At 37.9% G+C, this 18,074-nt stretch overlaps 1 protein-coding gene across 5 annotated transcripts; it reads left to right on the top strand.

Moving 5' to 3' along the window:
- The first annotated feature begins 300 nt into the window (after window positions 1–300).
- Window positions 301–17,064, top strand: LOC106157602 (uncharacterized). Of its 5 annotated transcripts, none has more exons than XM_087004860.1 (13): window positions 301–479; window positions 5,457–5,860; window positions 6,554–6,735; window positions 7,019–7,126; window positions 7,465–7,558; window positions 10,868–10,917; window positions 12,130–12,211; window positions 12,591–12,676; window positions 13,194–13,388; window positions 13,753–13,848; window positions 15,119–15,406; window positions 15,719–15,804; window positions 16,270–17,064. In XM_087004860.1, the coding sequence occupies exons 2-13, from the start codon at window positions 5,506–5,508 to the stop codon at window positions 16,415–16,417; spliced, it is 1,770 nt and encodes a 589-aa protein (XP_086860986.1). In that variant the 5' UTR covers window positions 301–479; window positions 5,457–5,505; the 3' UTR covers window positions 16,418–17,064. The 5 variants fall into 5 exon arrangements, with proteins under 5 accessions (XP_086860986.1, XP_013388763.2, XP_086860985.1 ...); XM_013533309.2 differs by lacking the exon at window positions 301–479 and adding an exon at window positions 2,318–2,643; XM_087004859.1 differs by lacking the exon at window positions 301–479 and adding an exon at window positions 4,024–4,395.
- Window positions 17,065–18,074: the final 1,010 nt, after the last annotated feature.

The following is an 18,074-nucleotide window of genomic DNA, read 5'->3' as shown; positions in this document are numbered from 1 at the left end:
CACCATGCAACAATGCACATGATCGCTTTTTAATTAACATTTTATATAGTTAAGGGTCAAACGACCCAACAGACACACCGAAAATCTATAAAAGAAAACCTAACGCATTATAAGTCTGCGCAACCATTTCAAGTGGTATTAATCACGTATTAAATGATTCACGCTTCCATTTCTCCATTCAAGACGCCATATTCTCTGCATAATTTATAAAGTGTCCATTAACGTTTAAAAAGGAGTTGCATCGATTAAGTCGGGTAGGACAATGGCTAATCGCTTCGTTGATTCTAATGTGTAACACCGCTTCGATCCGTGACGAAATGCGGGCCAGATTCTAAGTTCTTGTTGACAGATATAGAAGTAACTGGACTAGGAACAGGTGACAAAAAGGGGCCTCATAATTTGGACGGAGGCAGACATCTTGATACCTCGTCAACAATATATTTCATCCTGATTATTTTATTGGATCATAATTCCTGAAGGTAGGTGAGATATGAAGCAGCCTCGTATTAATAACACATGGGAGGTAAGCGGAGGCATTCTTGTCAAAACAAATAAGAATTAACCACTTAGTTACAATCATGAGAGTCATTCACTTCTAGTTTTCAACTTCTCAAACAATAGGCTAGTAAGAGTTTATTTTTTAACAGGGTTTTACAGATATAGATAGATATTTCAGTTATTCTGAATTGTAACAAGAAATGCAAGTTTTAAAGAAAAAAACAGTATTTTTCTGAATAGCAATATTAGCAAGTTAAGATGGAATTATAGAAATAAACATTCACACTAGTATTTCATGTATATGTACAGTATCACACGGATAGAAGATTAAAAGTAACATCTCGTCAAATTTTTTAAGATCCCAGTTACTTGTAATATTACTACAGTTCATTATAAACGCCAAATCATTCAATCTCCGACACCCGTTATATTCATGGTATTATTTTCTACATGTATATTTATAAACTTTCAAAGTCCGAGTTACAATTAGTGCCTTGAAGTTTTAGGGACTCTGTATGGGATCTTCTCTATATTTTATGGATTTAAGGAAGACATATATTTAAAGGAATGATTTTCGTGCTAGAAAATGCCCCAAAGTCATATTTTCTATGCATCTTATATCCTGTAGAGCTTATCTTTCCTAGTTCAGACCATTAAAATTATAAAACTCCTCAAATTAAAGGCCCTGGTGTCAAAAGTTTTTTTTTTATTTTAATTTTTTTACAGATGGATACGGCGGTCTAAGTGACTGGCCAGTTATTTAGGAGTAAATCATATATTTTGAAATGGTATAAAACTTTGACCTAAGCGCAGGAACGGGCAAGACAATCATTTGGAAGTATGGAACATTTTTTCTAGAAAAACTCGACTTGGCGGTAAAATCCAGGGTAAGATACCGTTTAAATTGACTTCATTTGTTGCCTATGTTTAGCTATAATGTACATGCACAAAGGAAGAAAAAAAAAATATAACCAATTTTCAAAACGTAATTCCATCCACTACGTTTTAGCAATATACTGAAATAGGCAGTGATATGTTAAATTAGATTTCCCTCCAAGCGGTATATTCTAGTGAGTTCGATTAAGACAGCCGAACTGCGACATTTAGAATCTTAATGACTACAAAATGCCATCCATTCCAAACCAGACATCCACCTTTTAATACAATATCACAACCTGGCTAGTGTCAAAGTAAGTCTCCTACATTTGTCTATTAACGAAAATAAGGTTATTTTTGCATCATACATCTTCTTCACTATTGGAGAACCTAACGTTATGGCATATTCCCAATTATCTAAATATTTGCGCTGATGACAAATCAATTTAACGATTACGAACCTATTAGGTTAAAGCCGACAGGTTGCCAGCGACATTTAGCAGACGTTACGTAGCCTAATCGGTGCGCTTGACGCTAATTTTTTTTTGCTAAGTATCATTTTTCTCTCCAGACAAAATTTTATTCCGTACAGAAAAGTCAGCCTGGTCACCTCATCGCCCTCTTACCCGTGCCACGTTAGGGGAGAAAGTCAATTGCCGCGGCGTAAACGGTTATACAATCAATAAACTGCCGAAGAAGGTTAGATCGAATGCCAGTCAATATCTAAAGAAGCCAGACAAAAGTCACGGCCCGTGAGTATTTATCTACAGGATGAAAAATTCCTTGACCTTCCTCTGAGATATTTAGAAATTACTAAAACAACAAACATGGCCTCGCGTTTACCAACAAAAAGCCCTGTTAGACGCTAAATACTCTCCGTCCATTGTGTGGAACAGAAGGCTATGTTTTCTCTCCACTGTTGACATAATATGTGTTCATTTGCTCGACTCGTTTCATCAAACTCTATGGCCCAGAAGTTACACAGCACTTAGCAGCGGTGTGTTGCGTCTTTCTCATGTTGCCATACACCTCCAACACTCCATCATGGAGAGGGGGGCCCGTAACCCGAGCCACCTTCACCTCCATATCTCCCCGTAGAGACGAGATCAGATAGTTCTGAATGGCATGGAATGGACATCTTTGTAATTTCAACTTGGACTTTTAGACAGATAGATATTTTGATCGTTGGATGTTCGGTATTTAAGCGATAGTCATGGAGGAACCGCCATCAAATCAGAAAATATTTCAACTGACAAGATCAGAGACGACGTAAGTGTGTGATTTTTGAGTTCTTAGTCTATTTCAACGCCATAGATACAATAAATAAGCAACTTTTTGGCCGTGGGGACTATTGTGCAGGTTACTTGATTTAGTTATTTCAGTTCAATTGTAATATTAATTAAATTTAAGGATGGGGTGCAGGCAAGTGTTTTATTGGTCTTTGGATATCATATCAACTTTTAAAATTACGGTTAAAAAATAAAACCTATTATGAACTGAACGTTTATTTTTACAGAAAACGTTGCTTGCTCGTATCCTTCTCTGCGTGAGTGACTCTATCCTCTATAATTTCATCAAATGTGACACTAAAGTACAAATTCAGCCCAAAAACCATGCGACGTAGAACTAACAAAAGTCTCAGAAGAAAAAAAAAATGATGAAGCTATCCCCCCTGTCTCCCTAAGGTGGGTGTAAGTGATGGTGTACCTCTATACAGGTGACATGAGAGAGAACTGACAGGGTTTTGTTATATTGAACAGCACTGTTATTCATAAGTGCAAAACGCTTACAAAAGCAATACTTGCAGATCACAGTATCGTAGCCATTATCCTCCCTTATGTATTATTTCTACCAGTGTGGCTTGATAAATCGTTTGACCACAAGTATATTATATGGTGATGATCACGACGGACAAACCACAAGGGATAAGAGTGTATATCCTTTTAACTTCTAGATAGAATCTTATCTGAAGGAAAAGGTTATCGTATCGGACATTGACTAGACGTCTGTGGGGGCCATTATCTCTCATGTATCACAACTCCTAAGGTTGGGCATTCGATCGCGTTCAAGACAGACGCAGCTTTCCAATGTTATCTGAGGGCAAACAACATAAAAAATGGTGGAATCATCTGATTTTCTTTTTTTACAGCATATGTCACCAAAAGTCTGCACAACTGTGTCTTCTAACACAGCCGTGAATTTTCCATATTAAAAAATCATAAAAATACTCGTAATCTTAAATCTCGCAGACCTTTATTGATTGAAGGCATCGAGTGTGATATTTGAAAGTACTTCAGTTTGGAGTGAAGCACTGAAATTTCATAACTGCTCGTGGAAAGGTAAATTGTGCGTTTCAATGTGAGAACAAATGGGCCTCTAGACAAACTATTGAGGGCTATTAACATAGCATCTCTGAGCTCTATTACTGACATTAAATGTGAAAGGTGACTTTTCTTCAGATGAACACGAAAGAGCGTTTAGTTGTGTAAATATTTTAACATTCTCTAATAGACACGTTCGATATTGCAGCAATGCGACACATTAAAGGTTATTTGTCCACTCAACGCACGATTAAAATGTTTGGCGGTGACATATAACAAAAACGAGTGTTCAAATATGAGGTGTTCATTGCGATAAATCCACATTATGCTGTCATCCAAAGGGATCAGTTGTCACAGTCACAGTCCAAGAAAGACAGGGAGAAAGTGGGTCTATCAGGAGAGTGAAATCAGGCCCTGTGATACAGAACGATAAAAGTGTTTGGACTTAGCTTACTTTAAATTCGGATAGTCGACTACGTTCAATCTAAAATAGTTTTATATTCGTTATCATCACTAAAAGGGCTTTTGTCATAAGTGAGTGTAAAGACCAATGACAAGACTAGCAAAGACCAAAGCAAACATATTTTAGACTACTTCTTGGTAAAGTGCTATGTAGTACGCTAAACAGCTTTTTAAGACAAGTCGTTTTGTGAAGCAGACCCAGGGAAACAATGGACAGCCGCTGAGACGAAATCTCCATGTATGTATAACCACCAAGAATGTGTTACCATTCTTGAGGCTTTCTTGATACTTCCAATGCCACTCTTCTAGTGCCATTGATATACCTTCTACCAATGTGGCAGATATTATAGGCACAATTTCCAAAAGCCAGAGAACCAAATGACCGTCTATTTATCTATAGACATATCTGTGGACATCTTGTGAAAAATCAACCTGTCACCCTGGTAGAGGGTACAATTGGTACATGTTCCACTCTTGACAGGCATGAACGAAGAATGACTACTGTGCCGCGATAATCATGTCAAGGTCGCCGTAAGTTCCAAGTAACTCCAAAGTGCGGAAATGTCAATTTATCTTTGAAGGATAATCAACCATCTTATCCATCAGACAAATTGATGCCCAAGAGATTTCTCCTAATGCCGGAAGAGCATATCGTCCATTTTGATGTCCTGTCTTTATAAAATGACTCATATAAAGGACTGTCATTGTCCACGAGAGAGTTAGGACGCCGTATCATTCTTTATTATGACGGTTTTTAAGCTGAGATGAACAACATTGATGTAGTAGCTTGTTTGCGCGTGCGAAGGGTTGTGCGCGCGCGAGTGTGTGTGTAAGAGGGGGATAGATAGATTTATTCAAATTTTACAGAAGGGTGAATGATTCGAAAATGGACTAGTTTTGGTAGTTGTCGGAAGAGGGGTGTTGAAAAAGGGCGCAATTAGTAGAGAACACAAACACAACTCGCACAGAGAACTTTGGACCACTCTCACTGATATGTTATAAAAGAAAAGATTGCAATATTAAAGTTCATTCACACTGATTTACTAGTATGAATCTGATTTTAGTTATCAATTATTTTTAAAGCCCTAACATTGAAGAAGGTGACAGTGGGGAAAATCGTTCGAAACGGTGGAATGGTTGGTGTAACAGAGGCTTGAACGTTTATTCTCACAGAAAATGTTGCTTGCTAGCATCCTTCTCTGCTTGAGTGACTCTGTCCTCTTAAATCTTGTCAAATTTTACACTCTAATGCATTTTCAGAAAAAATAATATATGCTTATGTTTAATATCGTCTTCCAGGGCCAGTGTTCCAGAGGACAAGAACAGATTGGTGCGCCTGGCCAAGGAGATGCGTGTAGAGAACCGGTCGGCCATGGACAAGGGGCACAGAGCCAGCGCCGAGTATAAGAAACGCCGGGCAAGGGTAGAGTCGGCGTCCCGGGGCTCCATCTGCAGCAGACACGGGTCCGCCGTCACGTGTCGTCACCGGCCGGACTCCGTGAAACAACCCCCGAAGTCGATTCTGAAATCTAAGACATCCACGGGGGGAACTGTGGTGACCCGGTCACAAAGCACATCTGCCGAGACTGGTAAAGAAAACAGTGCTGGGAAAGAGAAAAGTAACTGTATTCACGTGGAGGATATTGAGGACGAAGACGATGAGGGAGGCGAGGAGGATTGTGATACTGATTTGGAGAATGAAGGTATATGTCCATCTTAACATGATTATGTCACGCTTTGTCTTGTTTATACAGAGCAGCTGTCTTAGTTTAAACTTCAGTTCTTGACTGCACTTGTTTGGGTCCAGTCAAATTACTTTTTATCGATTTTTACATGGTAATTACAACTATCCTGTATTCTATATACTACGCTCATTAAATAATCACAGCATTTTCGTGTACAACCGTTATAGGAGTTTAAATTAATTCGAGTACAAATTGAGAGTTTCAGAATGTTATTTATTTATTTAGTATTGGTGTGTCGTAGACACCAAGTCTTCGTTGCTCTCTGTGCGTGGCCGCAAACTGAGGGTAAATCAATAAACGTCAGTGTGATTGTCTCGTTTAATGGCACTTACAGGGACGGGTAAACACCCCATGAAATAGTCATGCAAGCAATTGTATTGGTCGCGAATAATGTACACTACTTTTTGGATATGTTAAACATGATGGAACATTTATTTTTTTCTTGCTATTGAGTTTCAAGGACGCGTTGTGCGTGTTTTGTTGATTTAACGTCCAGTCCCGCTCGTAAAGATACAATTTCGACAACAGAAGAAAATCTTACTCATAAAAGGCTGTCTAGTAAATATTGATAGTGTGAAATTCAATTAAAATCAGTTCGCCATTATATTTACAACTTTGATAAATGGTAAGTCCTTTATTAATATTTTGCAGTTGCCAAATCTCAAATTTCCAAAGCAGATAACAGCGTCGAGTATTTGTACGATGCTGCTTGCCAAAGGTTCGCCTTAATCCCCCTGTCGGCGTTCACACGGCAGCTAGAAGACGCCGATATTCAGCTTAATAACCAAGGGCTTAGTTCTAAAGACATGATGGCCATATCTATAGCTTTACTGGTGAGGGCCAATTTACCAAAGTAACCATCAGTCGTCATGTAAAGAAAAGTTCTCTCTCTATCTGTCTCTCTCTCTCTCTCTCTCTCTCACACACACACACACACACATTCTTCTCAACGGTTTAGGGATGATTTGATTTTTCAATATCTATTCCACCGTAACAAGACATAGCACATCTCACGAATATATGCCTTGACAATTCTTTTCCATTTTGAGTATCATATAAACTAAAGGTATGATGAGGCACATATTGTTGATATAATTATAAAATGCTTTATATCAGCGGAATACCCTGTGTACGACGCTCTCCTTGGCTGGTAACGACATAGGGGAAGACGGGTGCCGCTATATATGTGAAATGCTGCAGGATAACGTCAGCATAGTCCGATTAGTAAGTTTTTTTTACTCAGTAAAATATTAGTAGTAGTAGTACATGTAGAAGTAGTAGTAGCACATGTAGTAGTAGCAGTAGTGGCAGTGGTAGTATTTGATTTGCATAATTATTGATGCAAATAATAGGATAATGCTATTGTGAAAATTATCACAAAAATATATATACCTGTATGCATTTTGGTGGCTGAATAAATTCACACATTTAGACAACTTCTTTTTTTTTTCAAATTTTGACTAAAAACAATAAAAGTAATGAGAATCATTTCCTGGGCTCCATCACGTGTTCAAAAACTGTATAAATTACTGCCGATTCTATGGACTCTCTTCTTTTTACAGAATGTAGCGGATAACAACTTGAAAACAGCGGGTGCCAAACTTCTGTCTTATATGTTAAAAATGAACGCCGGATTGCAAGCTCTGGACGCCTCCGGTAAGTGTCGCTGAGGGCCATGACGACATTTATTTACAGGGTTACTACTAAATATGGAATATTATTTTTTGGCGAGTAAATTTTCTACAAAATATTTATTTTCTCTCTAAGTACTTTAAATCCAAAACTGAGGTGTCACTCCACGTGTAGCCAGGTGTGTTACCTAATTGCCATACAACTGTCGAAACAGTTGATGCATGCAGTTGCATGTTCTGTGGTCAGAAATGTGAGGGGTGGTCTTTTCGGCAATTTCTGCCCTTGTATAAAAACGCATGGGTTTGGCCAATCTTTGGAGTGTGTTAGGAGAAGCAACAAAGATATCGCTCTGAAACTTGACAGGTACCTTGAAGAAGATATGGTTCGACAGCTAAGCAACGCAGCTTACTATGGGATTCTTGCTCTCAGAGAAAATGTCCAGAAACGGACAGCCATTGCCAGGCAATGCAACATTTATCAGGAACCGTTAGCAAAGTCCTCCAAAGAAATGCTAAAACAGGGGCACCTACTCCAATACCTTGACCAGGGTGTCCGCGTATCACAACAAGAAGACAGGATCGCCTTCTCCTTAGAGTGCTCCGTGCTTGTCGTACAAAGACAACCAGTGTCTTCAGAAAAGAGTGGCAGAATGTCATTCAAACGCCCATTTCAAGATCCCTCGTGAACAAGAGATCACTGCAAGCCGGTTATTTTGCACGAAGGCCAGTAGGGAAACCACTGTTAACAGCAGGTCATATACAGCGACGTCTGCAATAGGCTGGAGACCACGTGCCTTTGCAGCCAAAACACTGGAATCACGTCGTTTTCAGTGATGAGGCCAGATATGGAGTTTTTAGGGTTGGTGGTCGAATCCGTTTCCACCAACGTGTACGAGAGGCATAAAACGATGATTTTTTACTGGCTAGGGTGCAAGCAGGGGGTGTTAACGTCTCTGTTTGGGGAGCATTTTATGCCGGTGCCCAGAACCAGTTGGTTTTTCTAGGAGGCAACCTCAACCAGGGTTCCTACAGAGACATTCTACAGCAAACAATGCTTTGATTTGTAAGAGTCATCTTCAGGAACAACTTTGTGTACCAAGACGACTGCGCAACCCCACATCGAGCTCGCAGAATCACTGATTTTCTTCGAAACCAATGGGTTCAGCAACTGCCCTGGCCTGCAAACTCCTCAGATATGAACCCAATTGAAAGTCTGTGTGCGAAAGTAACTCACAGAATTAATAGCTATGGTTATCGGCCGGTAAGTAGTGATGAACTGCGACAGGCAAATATCACTGCGTGGAATGATATCTTCATCCAAACTCTAAAAAACTTTTCACAGGGTATACCATGTAGGATGAGGGCGCTGCAAGCGGCTGCTGGAGCTCATACCTGCTATTGATGACTTTTCATGATTTACTGTAATGAGTTCTTTGACTGTGTAACATATCACTGTCCGGAGGCTATCATTTTCTTTAATATCTTAGCTTAAAATTAATACTGACATCAAACTGTTGATATGGTTTTCTGGGGGTGTTCTTTTCTTTTGAATGACATCTTATGTCAGATTTGATATTATTGACCAAAATATCTAACAATAGAAGACTGGATATTTTTACCACTCAATGGCATACTTTTTTGATGAATCAAGCCAATTTTTTTTTAAATCAGCCCTCAAAAATAACAATGATAAAAAATATTCCAAATTAAGTGGTAACCCTGTAATTTCACTGTTAGTGTAGCTTTATGACTGCCATCAGCTCCGTCTTCTCAAGATCTTCAAACGTAGCCCAATGTTGACACTCTGGGGTGGTTGATATTTTTTCGCATTATCTAACCCAAAAACCAATTTCTTGCATCTAAAGCCCCTGTTACACCGGACTTGTCATAGCTGGGAGAACAAATTTTTTCCCATAACTACCTTATTCAAAATCGGGCTTTGACAATATTTGATAGTCAAATTCAAACATCAATGTCAATGAACTTTAAATATTGAAGCGTTTTCCCATGTTACTTATTTGTGAGAGTGGGCCAAAATTCATTTTCTAAGCGGTCCTTAGCCCGCTGTATATTTGCATATGGCCGGGATCGATTTTTGGGGGTCTAGCCGGACACTGTCTCAGGACGCCGCGTTGGTTATTGAGCAGGCCATAGTGTCCCTGAACTCACCGCCTTAAGGCGCAACACAGGGGAAGAAAAGTCCGCTAAGAATTTTACTAATGGGAAATTCGATCAAATATGGTGTCAGGAGTTTGCCCGGGGGGAGGACGTATATATACTCAAAGTATCGGTAAATCGACGCTATATTTACCCACACGGCGAGTGTTTACTCGGCAGTCAATGGTACACGTTATCTGTCAACAAAAATCACTTATGAAGGAGAAATGTTTTAAACCAAATTAACCAGAGTCGGTTTACAAAATGTGATCAATTGAGTTTGGATCTTACAGTTCGTTCTTTTGGAAAATAATTTGAAAATCTCCTATTAATTCAATGAAATATTCGCCCGCTTTTTTTTTCTTTTATTTTTTTTTTAAATTGCTTTACTTTTAGAATTTATCACAAATCTTCTAGCTGATGTAAACTAGTTAAATTTAGGCCTGATGATATAGGATATAGAAGTAACACTGTGCGTAGATACCCCTAGAGCCTCAAAAACGATGAAGAAAAAACTAATTAGCATCTTTTAAAAGTCAAAAAACAAATTCGTCTAATCTTTTTTTTATGAATGATGCAATGTGAGGAACGAGACAATTTAGGTTAAGTAAGAAAACGGCGTTGTTGGTCTCAGACTATTGCTTCTCGCCCTTCCGTGTTGATACTGTAACTCTACGGCAAAGGTTCGTACGCCATTTTGTACAAAAAATAGACTAAGTGGTGGATTCGCACATCGGGAGACAATGTTCGATAGTTTGGTCTCACTTCCATTTTTGTCCAAGCTTACATTTAAGGACCCAAATCTTCTATCCTAGATGAAAGAGAGCCTCAATGTTACACGAAATGTTTGAAATGGTTGATTATCTAAACTTTAAGTGGTTGTATGGTGTTATTTTTCTAAAGGCGTCGCGTATAGCGGGTAACGTAAGGGAAGAAAGGCGCTAAAGATATACACGAAGATGATTAATAAGATCAAGAAGTTATAACTTTATAACTTCTTGAGAAGATGTTTCTTCTTGGTAGAAACTGGTACAAAGTAAAAAAATCATTTTGTGCAATTTTTTGTGAAGTCTAGGGTATAAATGTCAATACAGCAACTGCTTTGCTTCCTGCAAAGTTGCGTGCTCACATAAAGCAAGAATTAGGCAAATAAAGTAACTTTTTTGTCTCTTAACAGGCAATGGCTTCATTGAACACGATGCCAAATACTTCGCAAGTGCTCTGCAGGTAAGATAATTAGTCTTTCGCCTACTATGTACCTTTATAGTTAGCCATCTTTACAGTGTACCCATGCTTATCGTCTTGTCATCATTCTCGTTACCAAAGTGAACGGACTAATGTGCTTTTACGCATTTCTAGTGTACGGCTATGGCTGTGCATTCGTTTATTCAATGTATATACGTACACGTAGCAAGTGCACATGTAGTTGCTTTATTGCATTGGGCGCATATGGGAAGAAAGGGTTTATGTACATGAGTATGCTGACATTACAGACATCGGTTTTTGAGTAGTTGGATTAGCACCGTGTGTATGTGATAGGTATCAGACGTACCTTTGTCACGGTGGTTAAACATTGGTTCAGAAGTGGGTACAGATTAAAGGCAAATAATCGGGAGAAAATGTGTGAATGTCAGAGTGAAATCCAATGAAAAAATTATCTGATTTGTTCGTATTAGGATAATGCAGGTAAGCTCATTATAAACCACATCAGTTAGATAAAGGAATATGTTATTTACAGAAAAGAACTATATCATCGTTTGAATAATGACATTAATACATTGTTTTCTTTTTGCTTCAACAGGACGTAAGTATTAAAATTCAAAAGAGTGGTATAGTTTTTAGGTTTGCATTATATATTATGTTACAAATATTTTATGGTTTCATAATCATTTAAGTTTATAATAAATTATAACTATTTTAGACGAATCATTTTGACTTCAGCTCACACACAAACATAGCTTCCTTCACTACATTTTACTTAGAGCAAATAAAAAAGAACATATTTTGCAAGTAGTAGCTTTCTAATGAATCATATTATTCATTAGCGATTTTTAATCAATTACTTTTTTAATATAGGATATTCCTTCCTTTTAAGTTTCAAAACAAAACAAAAAAAAAACAAACATTTAATTGTTTTTTTAAAAACCTGCATTGACTATTGCCTGGGATAGTCTTTTTCTTTCATACAGATTCTACAGTAGTTATCGTAAATCATATGGTCAAATTGTATTGCTATATCTCATTCAAATACCAATAACTACGTTCTCCATTTTTTACATTTCTTAAATTCAGGCACTAATTTTGTGATCTTGGGTTTTTTTAGTTTGTGAAGCTTATCATTTAATACTTAACGACGTTTAATAATTAACGATGGGGGTATACGCTGTTAGATACATGTATAATTGTTTTTAAGCATTTTAAGTTTTGTTATTGCAACAGGTGACATTTCGACTGAAGGAACTGGATCTAAGTCACAACAATTTCTCAGAAGAAGGTGGGGTCTTGTTGGGAGCTGCTCTAGGTGAGTGTGGGCACCACTATCAGCATATCTGTCTCAGCTTCGATACACAATATTCAGTTTATCATGCATTGGCATCATCGACACGCACACGAGTTGGGACAGGCCAGTTAATTAAAAAATGCTCTAATATTTCTGCAATATGATCACAGATTAACATGTACATCTATCTCACTTCTGTATCTAAATCTGATATCGTGCCTTGTGTTGAAATCGAAGTACTGGTGTTATGTGAATACGTGGATATTTGGGGCTTCTGCTTCCAGACACATTGCCTTGTATCCTTTATTTACCCCCCATCCTATAAAAAGAATCCCTCGTTCAAGTAAGAATACACGATCACAACTTCTGACAGTATTGTTTTCTGCTTCTTCTCCCACAGAAACCAATGATACGATAGAAAAGCTCAACCTCAGTTGGAACAGTCTTCGAAGGAAAGGTGCGATCGCAATAGGCAAAGGACTGCGTGTAAGTAACAGCTTGGTTTGGACAGACGGCTTTAGATATCATGTCATGTGTTAATATAGCACATATTTCATGATTTCTGGTCTACAAGTGACTATAGAGGTAGATTTACAGGACATGATTTTGCAAGCACATGTGGACACCCCTTTTCATAGTTTCCCCTGGTCATGGTTCGATTATGTCACGCAGGGAGCGAATGTGTTTTTTTTAATACATGTAGCACACAACACTCGCTTCATGAATTTAATTGTTGCATTCCTGACCAAGCTAGCATCCATTTAACCTAACTGGACAAGCTTTCAAAGTATTGAGATTAAAATATTTATCAAAAATATAAAGGCTTTATCAACAATGCAATGAAATGAATGTAATACTCTGTGTATGTACATTGTACTTTATGAAGAAAAACACGATGCAACTTAGAATTTTTTCTTACGTTTGGTCTTAGAATACATTAACCGAATATTTGAATGGCTATATTTTCCAAAAATTCCCACACATCGTCTCGTTTTCTTTGCAGTCCAATTTAGGTGTTAAACAACTCGATCTCTCTTGGAATGGCTTTGCCACCGAAGGTGCTAAAGAAATAGCGGAGGCGCTCCAGAAAAATTCCACATTAGTCGATCTGGACCTGTCGAGTAACAGAATAGACGCGGAAGGGGCTGCATACTTGGCAAAGGGGTTACAGGCCAACTATACCTTAGATATACTTAAGGTGAGCAAAGAATGTTGAACATACTTGTACAGTGTACGTCACCAATGTTGAATATATGGGTCCTGAATTTTAAACTATGAATGTCATTTACGTTTACTAGTAGTATATTTTTCGTTAAATTTTCATTAAGTTGTGTTATTTTCAGGGCTTTATGTTTTACAGTTCAGTCTGACCGGGTTATTTTAAAATAATGTGCCATGTTTATAGCCGTACAGAAATAAATACTGAAAGGATTCTCAGCGACGACCGAATGATGAATTATATTACCTTAAACTACCTTTTAAGAATATATGTTGGTTTATTGTTTGCACATAAAAATTTCATGTCGTACTACTTTTGTTTAAAAATATCTTTTTTCCTTTAGCTGAGTAAGAACCCTCTCACATCATTTGGTGCACAACTCATTCTGCAGACTCTGAAGAAGTCAGAAACATGCCAGTTGAAGACACTGGAATTGTTTGTAAGTGTGATATGTCCCTGGCCATACAGGCCATTTTAAATCTAAAAATAATATGCTTAAGGGAATTACTAATAAAATAATGGGATAAATCGTTTGAAAATTAAGAAATAAGATTTCCATTCTGTTTTAATCCGATCTGTCAAATCCACTTAAAAGGTATCTGTTTATATCGCAGGTGCGTGGCTGCCTGGCGCGAGTGGAGTTTTTTAGGTTTCTTTCACGTTTGTTCTGCTAAAGCAGTAATAGTATATTGTGTTTTATGCTCTGATTCTTTTTCCTTGAAATGTCATTTAAGCTGGGGATATTTCCAAGAAATCCTTCCATTTACGCGAAATCCTTTGTATATCATCTGTTCAAAAACTGGGTATTTAATCGCAGCAAAGTAGGCTTGACGATATTTACGCGAAGGAGAAATTGTGTAATGATGAAAAAGTATTCAGTTGCCATCGGACATAAACTTCAAGTATTCTTACATCCCGATAAATTATACATTAAGTCCTCTGCAATGTTGTTAAATCTGCCTTGATTATGTTCACTGGGAAAGAGCCATTAGATTCTGCATGACGTTTTCTGTTCAGATCTGTTCTACCGTCTTTAAACGACATACATCACCGCGCTATTGTGGCGCGATTTCATCCTGTATTCTCCCTGACGCCAGCGTTCCAGGTGTTTCCGGAATAATCCCAGAATTTGTCATTTGCGTCGTTAATATCCTCTCACATGAAAAATCGAGAAATTATCCGTACAGTTTCAGGAAAATGAGCATATCCAGATTTCCTCAATATAGCCTTTCATGATTAATAGAAATGCTGTGAAATGCAGACACGTTACAATTATAAACAGGCTACCTGCCACTGTCAGGAAAGATATCCTGCGTTTTTTGTTAATTCCTTTTCATCATACAAGGCAGTGTTTTCTCCAAGCGAAGGGAAGCGATATAAATGAAGAACAATGGAATGAATAGAAATGAAACAAAATGAAGTAAAATGGAAATGTATTATAGGAAGAACCAGGGTAACACAAAATGTGTGTCCTTAAAACCGAGTTATAGAAAAAGGGTCATTTGGTCCACGCCTTTTTTAGCAGAATGTCAAGGTTAATTCACCGACAAATGTACCGGTTTGAAAAATATGTTGGCAAAATAACACCTTTGAAAAAAGATATGATTTTGAAAATTATTTAAGACGCTATTTGGCACTTTATCGCTGTGAAAATTCTGCGGGATAATCATTAGGAATAATAACTATTTTGACATTTCACTAAATTTTAGGACATTCATCTTGAGAAAGATGCCATAGAATTAGGTCACGAGGTCTGTGAACTAAGACCAGAGTTTGACCTGGTCTACGGCGTCTCGCTGGGGAGTAAACCCAACATGTACGGAGGCTTTAAGAGGAGGACGGTGAAGGAGAAAGAGGTGGAACGCCCTAAAGAGCCCCTGCAGATATTGCTGGATTTTGTACAAGAGAAGGGTATTAATCTGATGGAGCTGTTCTCCCAGTTTGACGAGGATAATAGCTGGAGTGTCAGTAGGGATGAGTTTAAACAAGGAATGAAGGTAAATAACAGCAATAAATGAATAACTAAATAAATAATGATAATAATAGATTAAAATAAGGTATAGATTAATAAATAGATTAATGTATTAAAATATTATTCCATAGATTAAAATCTCTAGGAAAGAGAGAGAGAGAGAGAGAGAGAGAGAGAGGGAGAGCAGAAAAGGCAATTACACAGTGTTTAATAGCTTTATATAATATTATATTGTAAGGTGTAGAAATACATATATATATGCTGGATGGAAAGCTGCACATTATCTTTACCCAATATTACATATGTCATTAATACGGAGAATTTGTTGCGATTCCAGAACGCCAAGATTCCGCTTACAAACGCCCAAATGGAAGAACTGCTGGATTCTCTCGACAAAGATGGCGACGGGGAAGTTGATTTTGGGTGAGATCTTAATTCTTATTTGTAGAAAACGTGCCAGAAATGTTAATAGATAAAAATGAAACATGCATTAACCCCATAATGTCTGAAATATTTTTAAAAATATTTCAGACCTTATGGGGTTAATGCATGTTTCATTTTTTTAAAATAATTGTTAATGAGTACGCGGAGGTCTCTTGCACAGCATTTTCTATCGTAAAAGTTACCATTTTGGCATGAAACTTTTCTCTTCGGTCAAGCAAAATAATTATGGGACGCAGACTAAAACATATTATATCACTAAGCTATGATTGTATGCAAACATTCCTGTTTATCACTATCCAATAGGCCTACGTTACTCTCTACTGCATTTCATCTGCTCTTCATGATGCACGTGCCTAAGAAAAGTCACACCCCAACATTCTGAATCCTCTTGTACAAATGATAAATCAAGATTAATCTAAAGCCCCTCTCATGTTTTTCTTTCAGAGAACTAATGTTTGGCAGTAAAGAATTCGAGGATAAACAGCGAGAGCGAGAGGAGGAACTGCGGAGGGCCGCTCTGGCAGAGAGCCTCTGTGACACGGCTGTTCTCGTCGCGGAGAGGGCAGACAGTGACGGTGAACTGGGAAATTAGTGATATCCAATGGTCTACTTGTGAAAAACACGGTCTTATGCAGTGAATGGTTGCAACCAAGCTGCAAAGAAACCAACTCAAGGGCATAATTCGTTCAAACAATTTACGCCATGCATTTACAGTAGGAGATGCGCCCCAAGCGGAAACTGTCCTTTGTCATCAACAAATTGTGGAGAAGGAATGCTGAGTAGAAAAACTTCAGTGTTGTAAAAGAGACACCACATTATCTTGAAGTGCCATTAGCTAACCAAAGGGATGGTTGTATGCAAATGTGTTAGAGACGACGAACAAATCGACGACGTTACGAATAAAGCACAATCAGGTCTCACCTATCGCAATTTGACTATGCACCGGAATGAGGTGTGTGTTGAGAAATGCGTGCAGTTAGGTCTAGTTTTATAACTACAGCCGATGTCTCGGCAGAACTTTTATATGTGTATTTGGCGTTGAATTCAGTAATGTCTGTGTGGCAGCAACTGGCGATTTTTAACTGTGATAAACTGAAATGTGGTGTAACATGTCTTATATATATGATACTGTGATAAATATGGCTGAATCCGCGCGTCAATATAGCGTAACATTCCATGAACCTTTTATGTATATGACGTCATCGAGACATATTGATTAAAATATGTTCTATTACAATTTTGATTTATATGATTAATATCAGCCTCTTTCTCTCTCTCTCTCTCTCTCTCTCTCTCCATCTTGCTCTCTTAAAATGATTAATATTAGACGAAAAATGAAAAAAAAAAATAGAATAAATAAATGATTAAATAAATGAAAACACGTCATTAATCCGCACAATTAAGTTTTAAATGTGATTCGAATATAATTAATCAGAATTTGGTTTTATAGGGCTGGTACATATATGTGCAGGTATGTCATAGTAGAAAGGTAGGCCTATTCTTGTTACATGTCAATTTCTTCCTCTACCCTGTGCGTGGAAGCACTAAGGGTAGTTCTCTCGTGTATCTTCCACGTCCATCCAATCCATAGTATGACATCCCTGTTTATTGATGGATCTTACCTATTATCTTGAGGGTCGTAGCAGTAAAACGTGCGTCAAAACTCTGAGTTTGGTGTCGTAAAATAACACTTAAAGGCGTCATAAATAGGTGCAGTGCACACCTTCCCAGATAATACATGGAGATTCCCCAGCAGTTGCATGGTAGGGGGTAATAGGAAGGGCACGAGTATGTACATGTCTTGCATACTTTTATCAAGAAATTTCATCTCAGTAATGTTTAATCTATGGTCTTCTCGTCGTAAAATAACATGTAATAGACCCAGATCTGGTGCACATTCACATTAATACGTCTTATGGCACCGTTATGTAGCACAATGAGAGCATTTTATATATGGCGACTTTGATCTACGAGAGGAGCATGACATTTCGCGCGCTTGAATAGACCATAAAGAATATTCATCGCTTTAGTAATGGGCGGGAGGGGGGGGGGGAGGGGGGCTGCCTGCTTTTAATGGGCAGAATGCGAAAATATACATGCGCTTCATTTTGAATCTGACAGGAAATCTGTATAGGAAGGCGAAGAGAATGATGTGCACTATCACTGTCAGTGGGACTTCTCACGTCTTTTTACTGCGAGTCTCTTTCACAGAATATTCCTGGATATGCTGCAAATTAAAATATTGTCAC

The sequence above is a fragment of the Lingula anatina genome, chromosome 2 (assembly GCF_051362555.1).
Source record: "Lingula anatina isolate TDL-2025a chromosome 2, LinAna3.0, whole genome shotgun sequence".
Taxonomy (NCBI): domain Eukaryota; kingdom Metazoa; phylum Brachiopoda; class Lingulata; order Lingulida; family Lingulidae; genus Lingula; species Lingula anatina.
The sequence above is the reverse complement of the archived record's forward strand: the minus strand, read 5'-3'. Positions and strand labels throughout refer to the sequence as shown.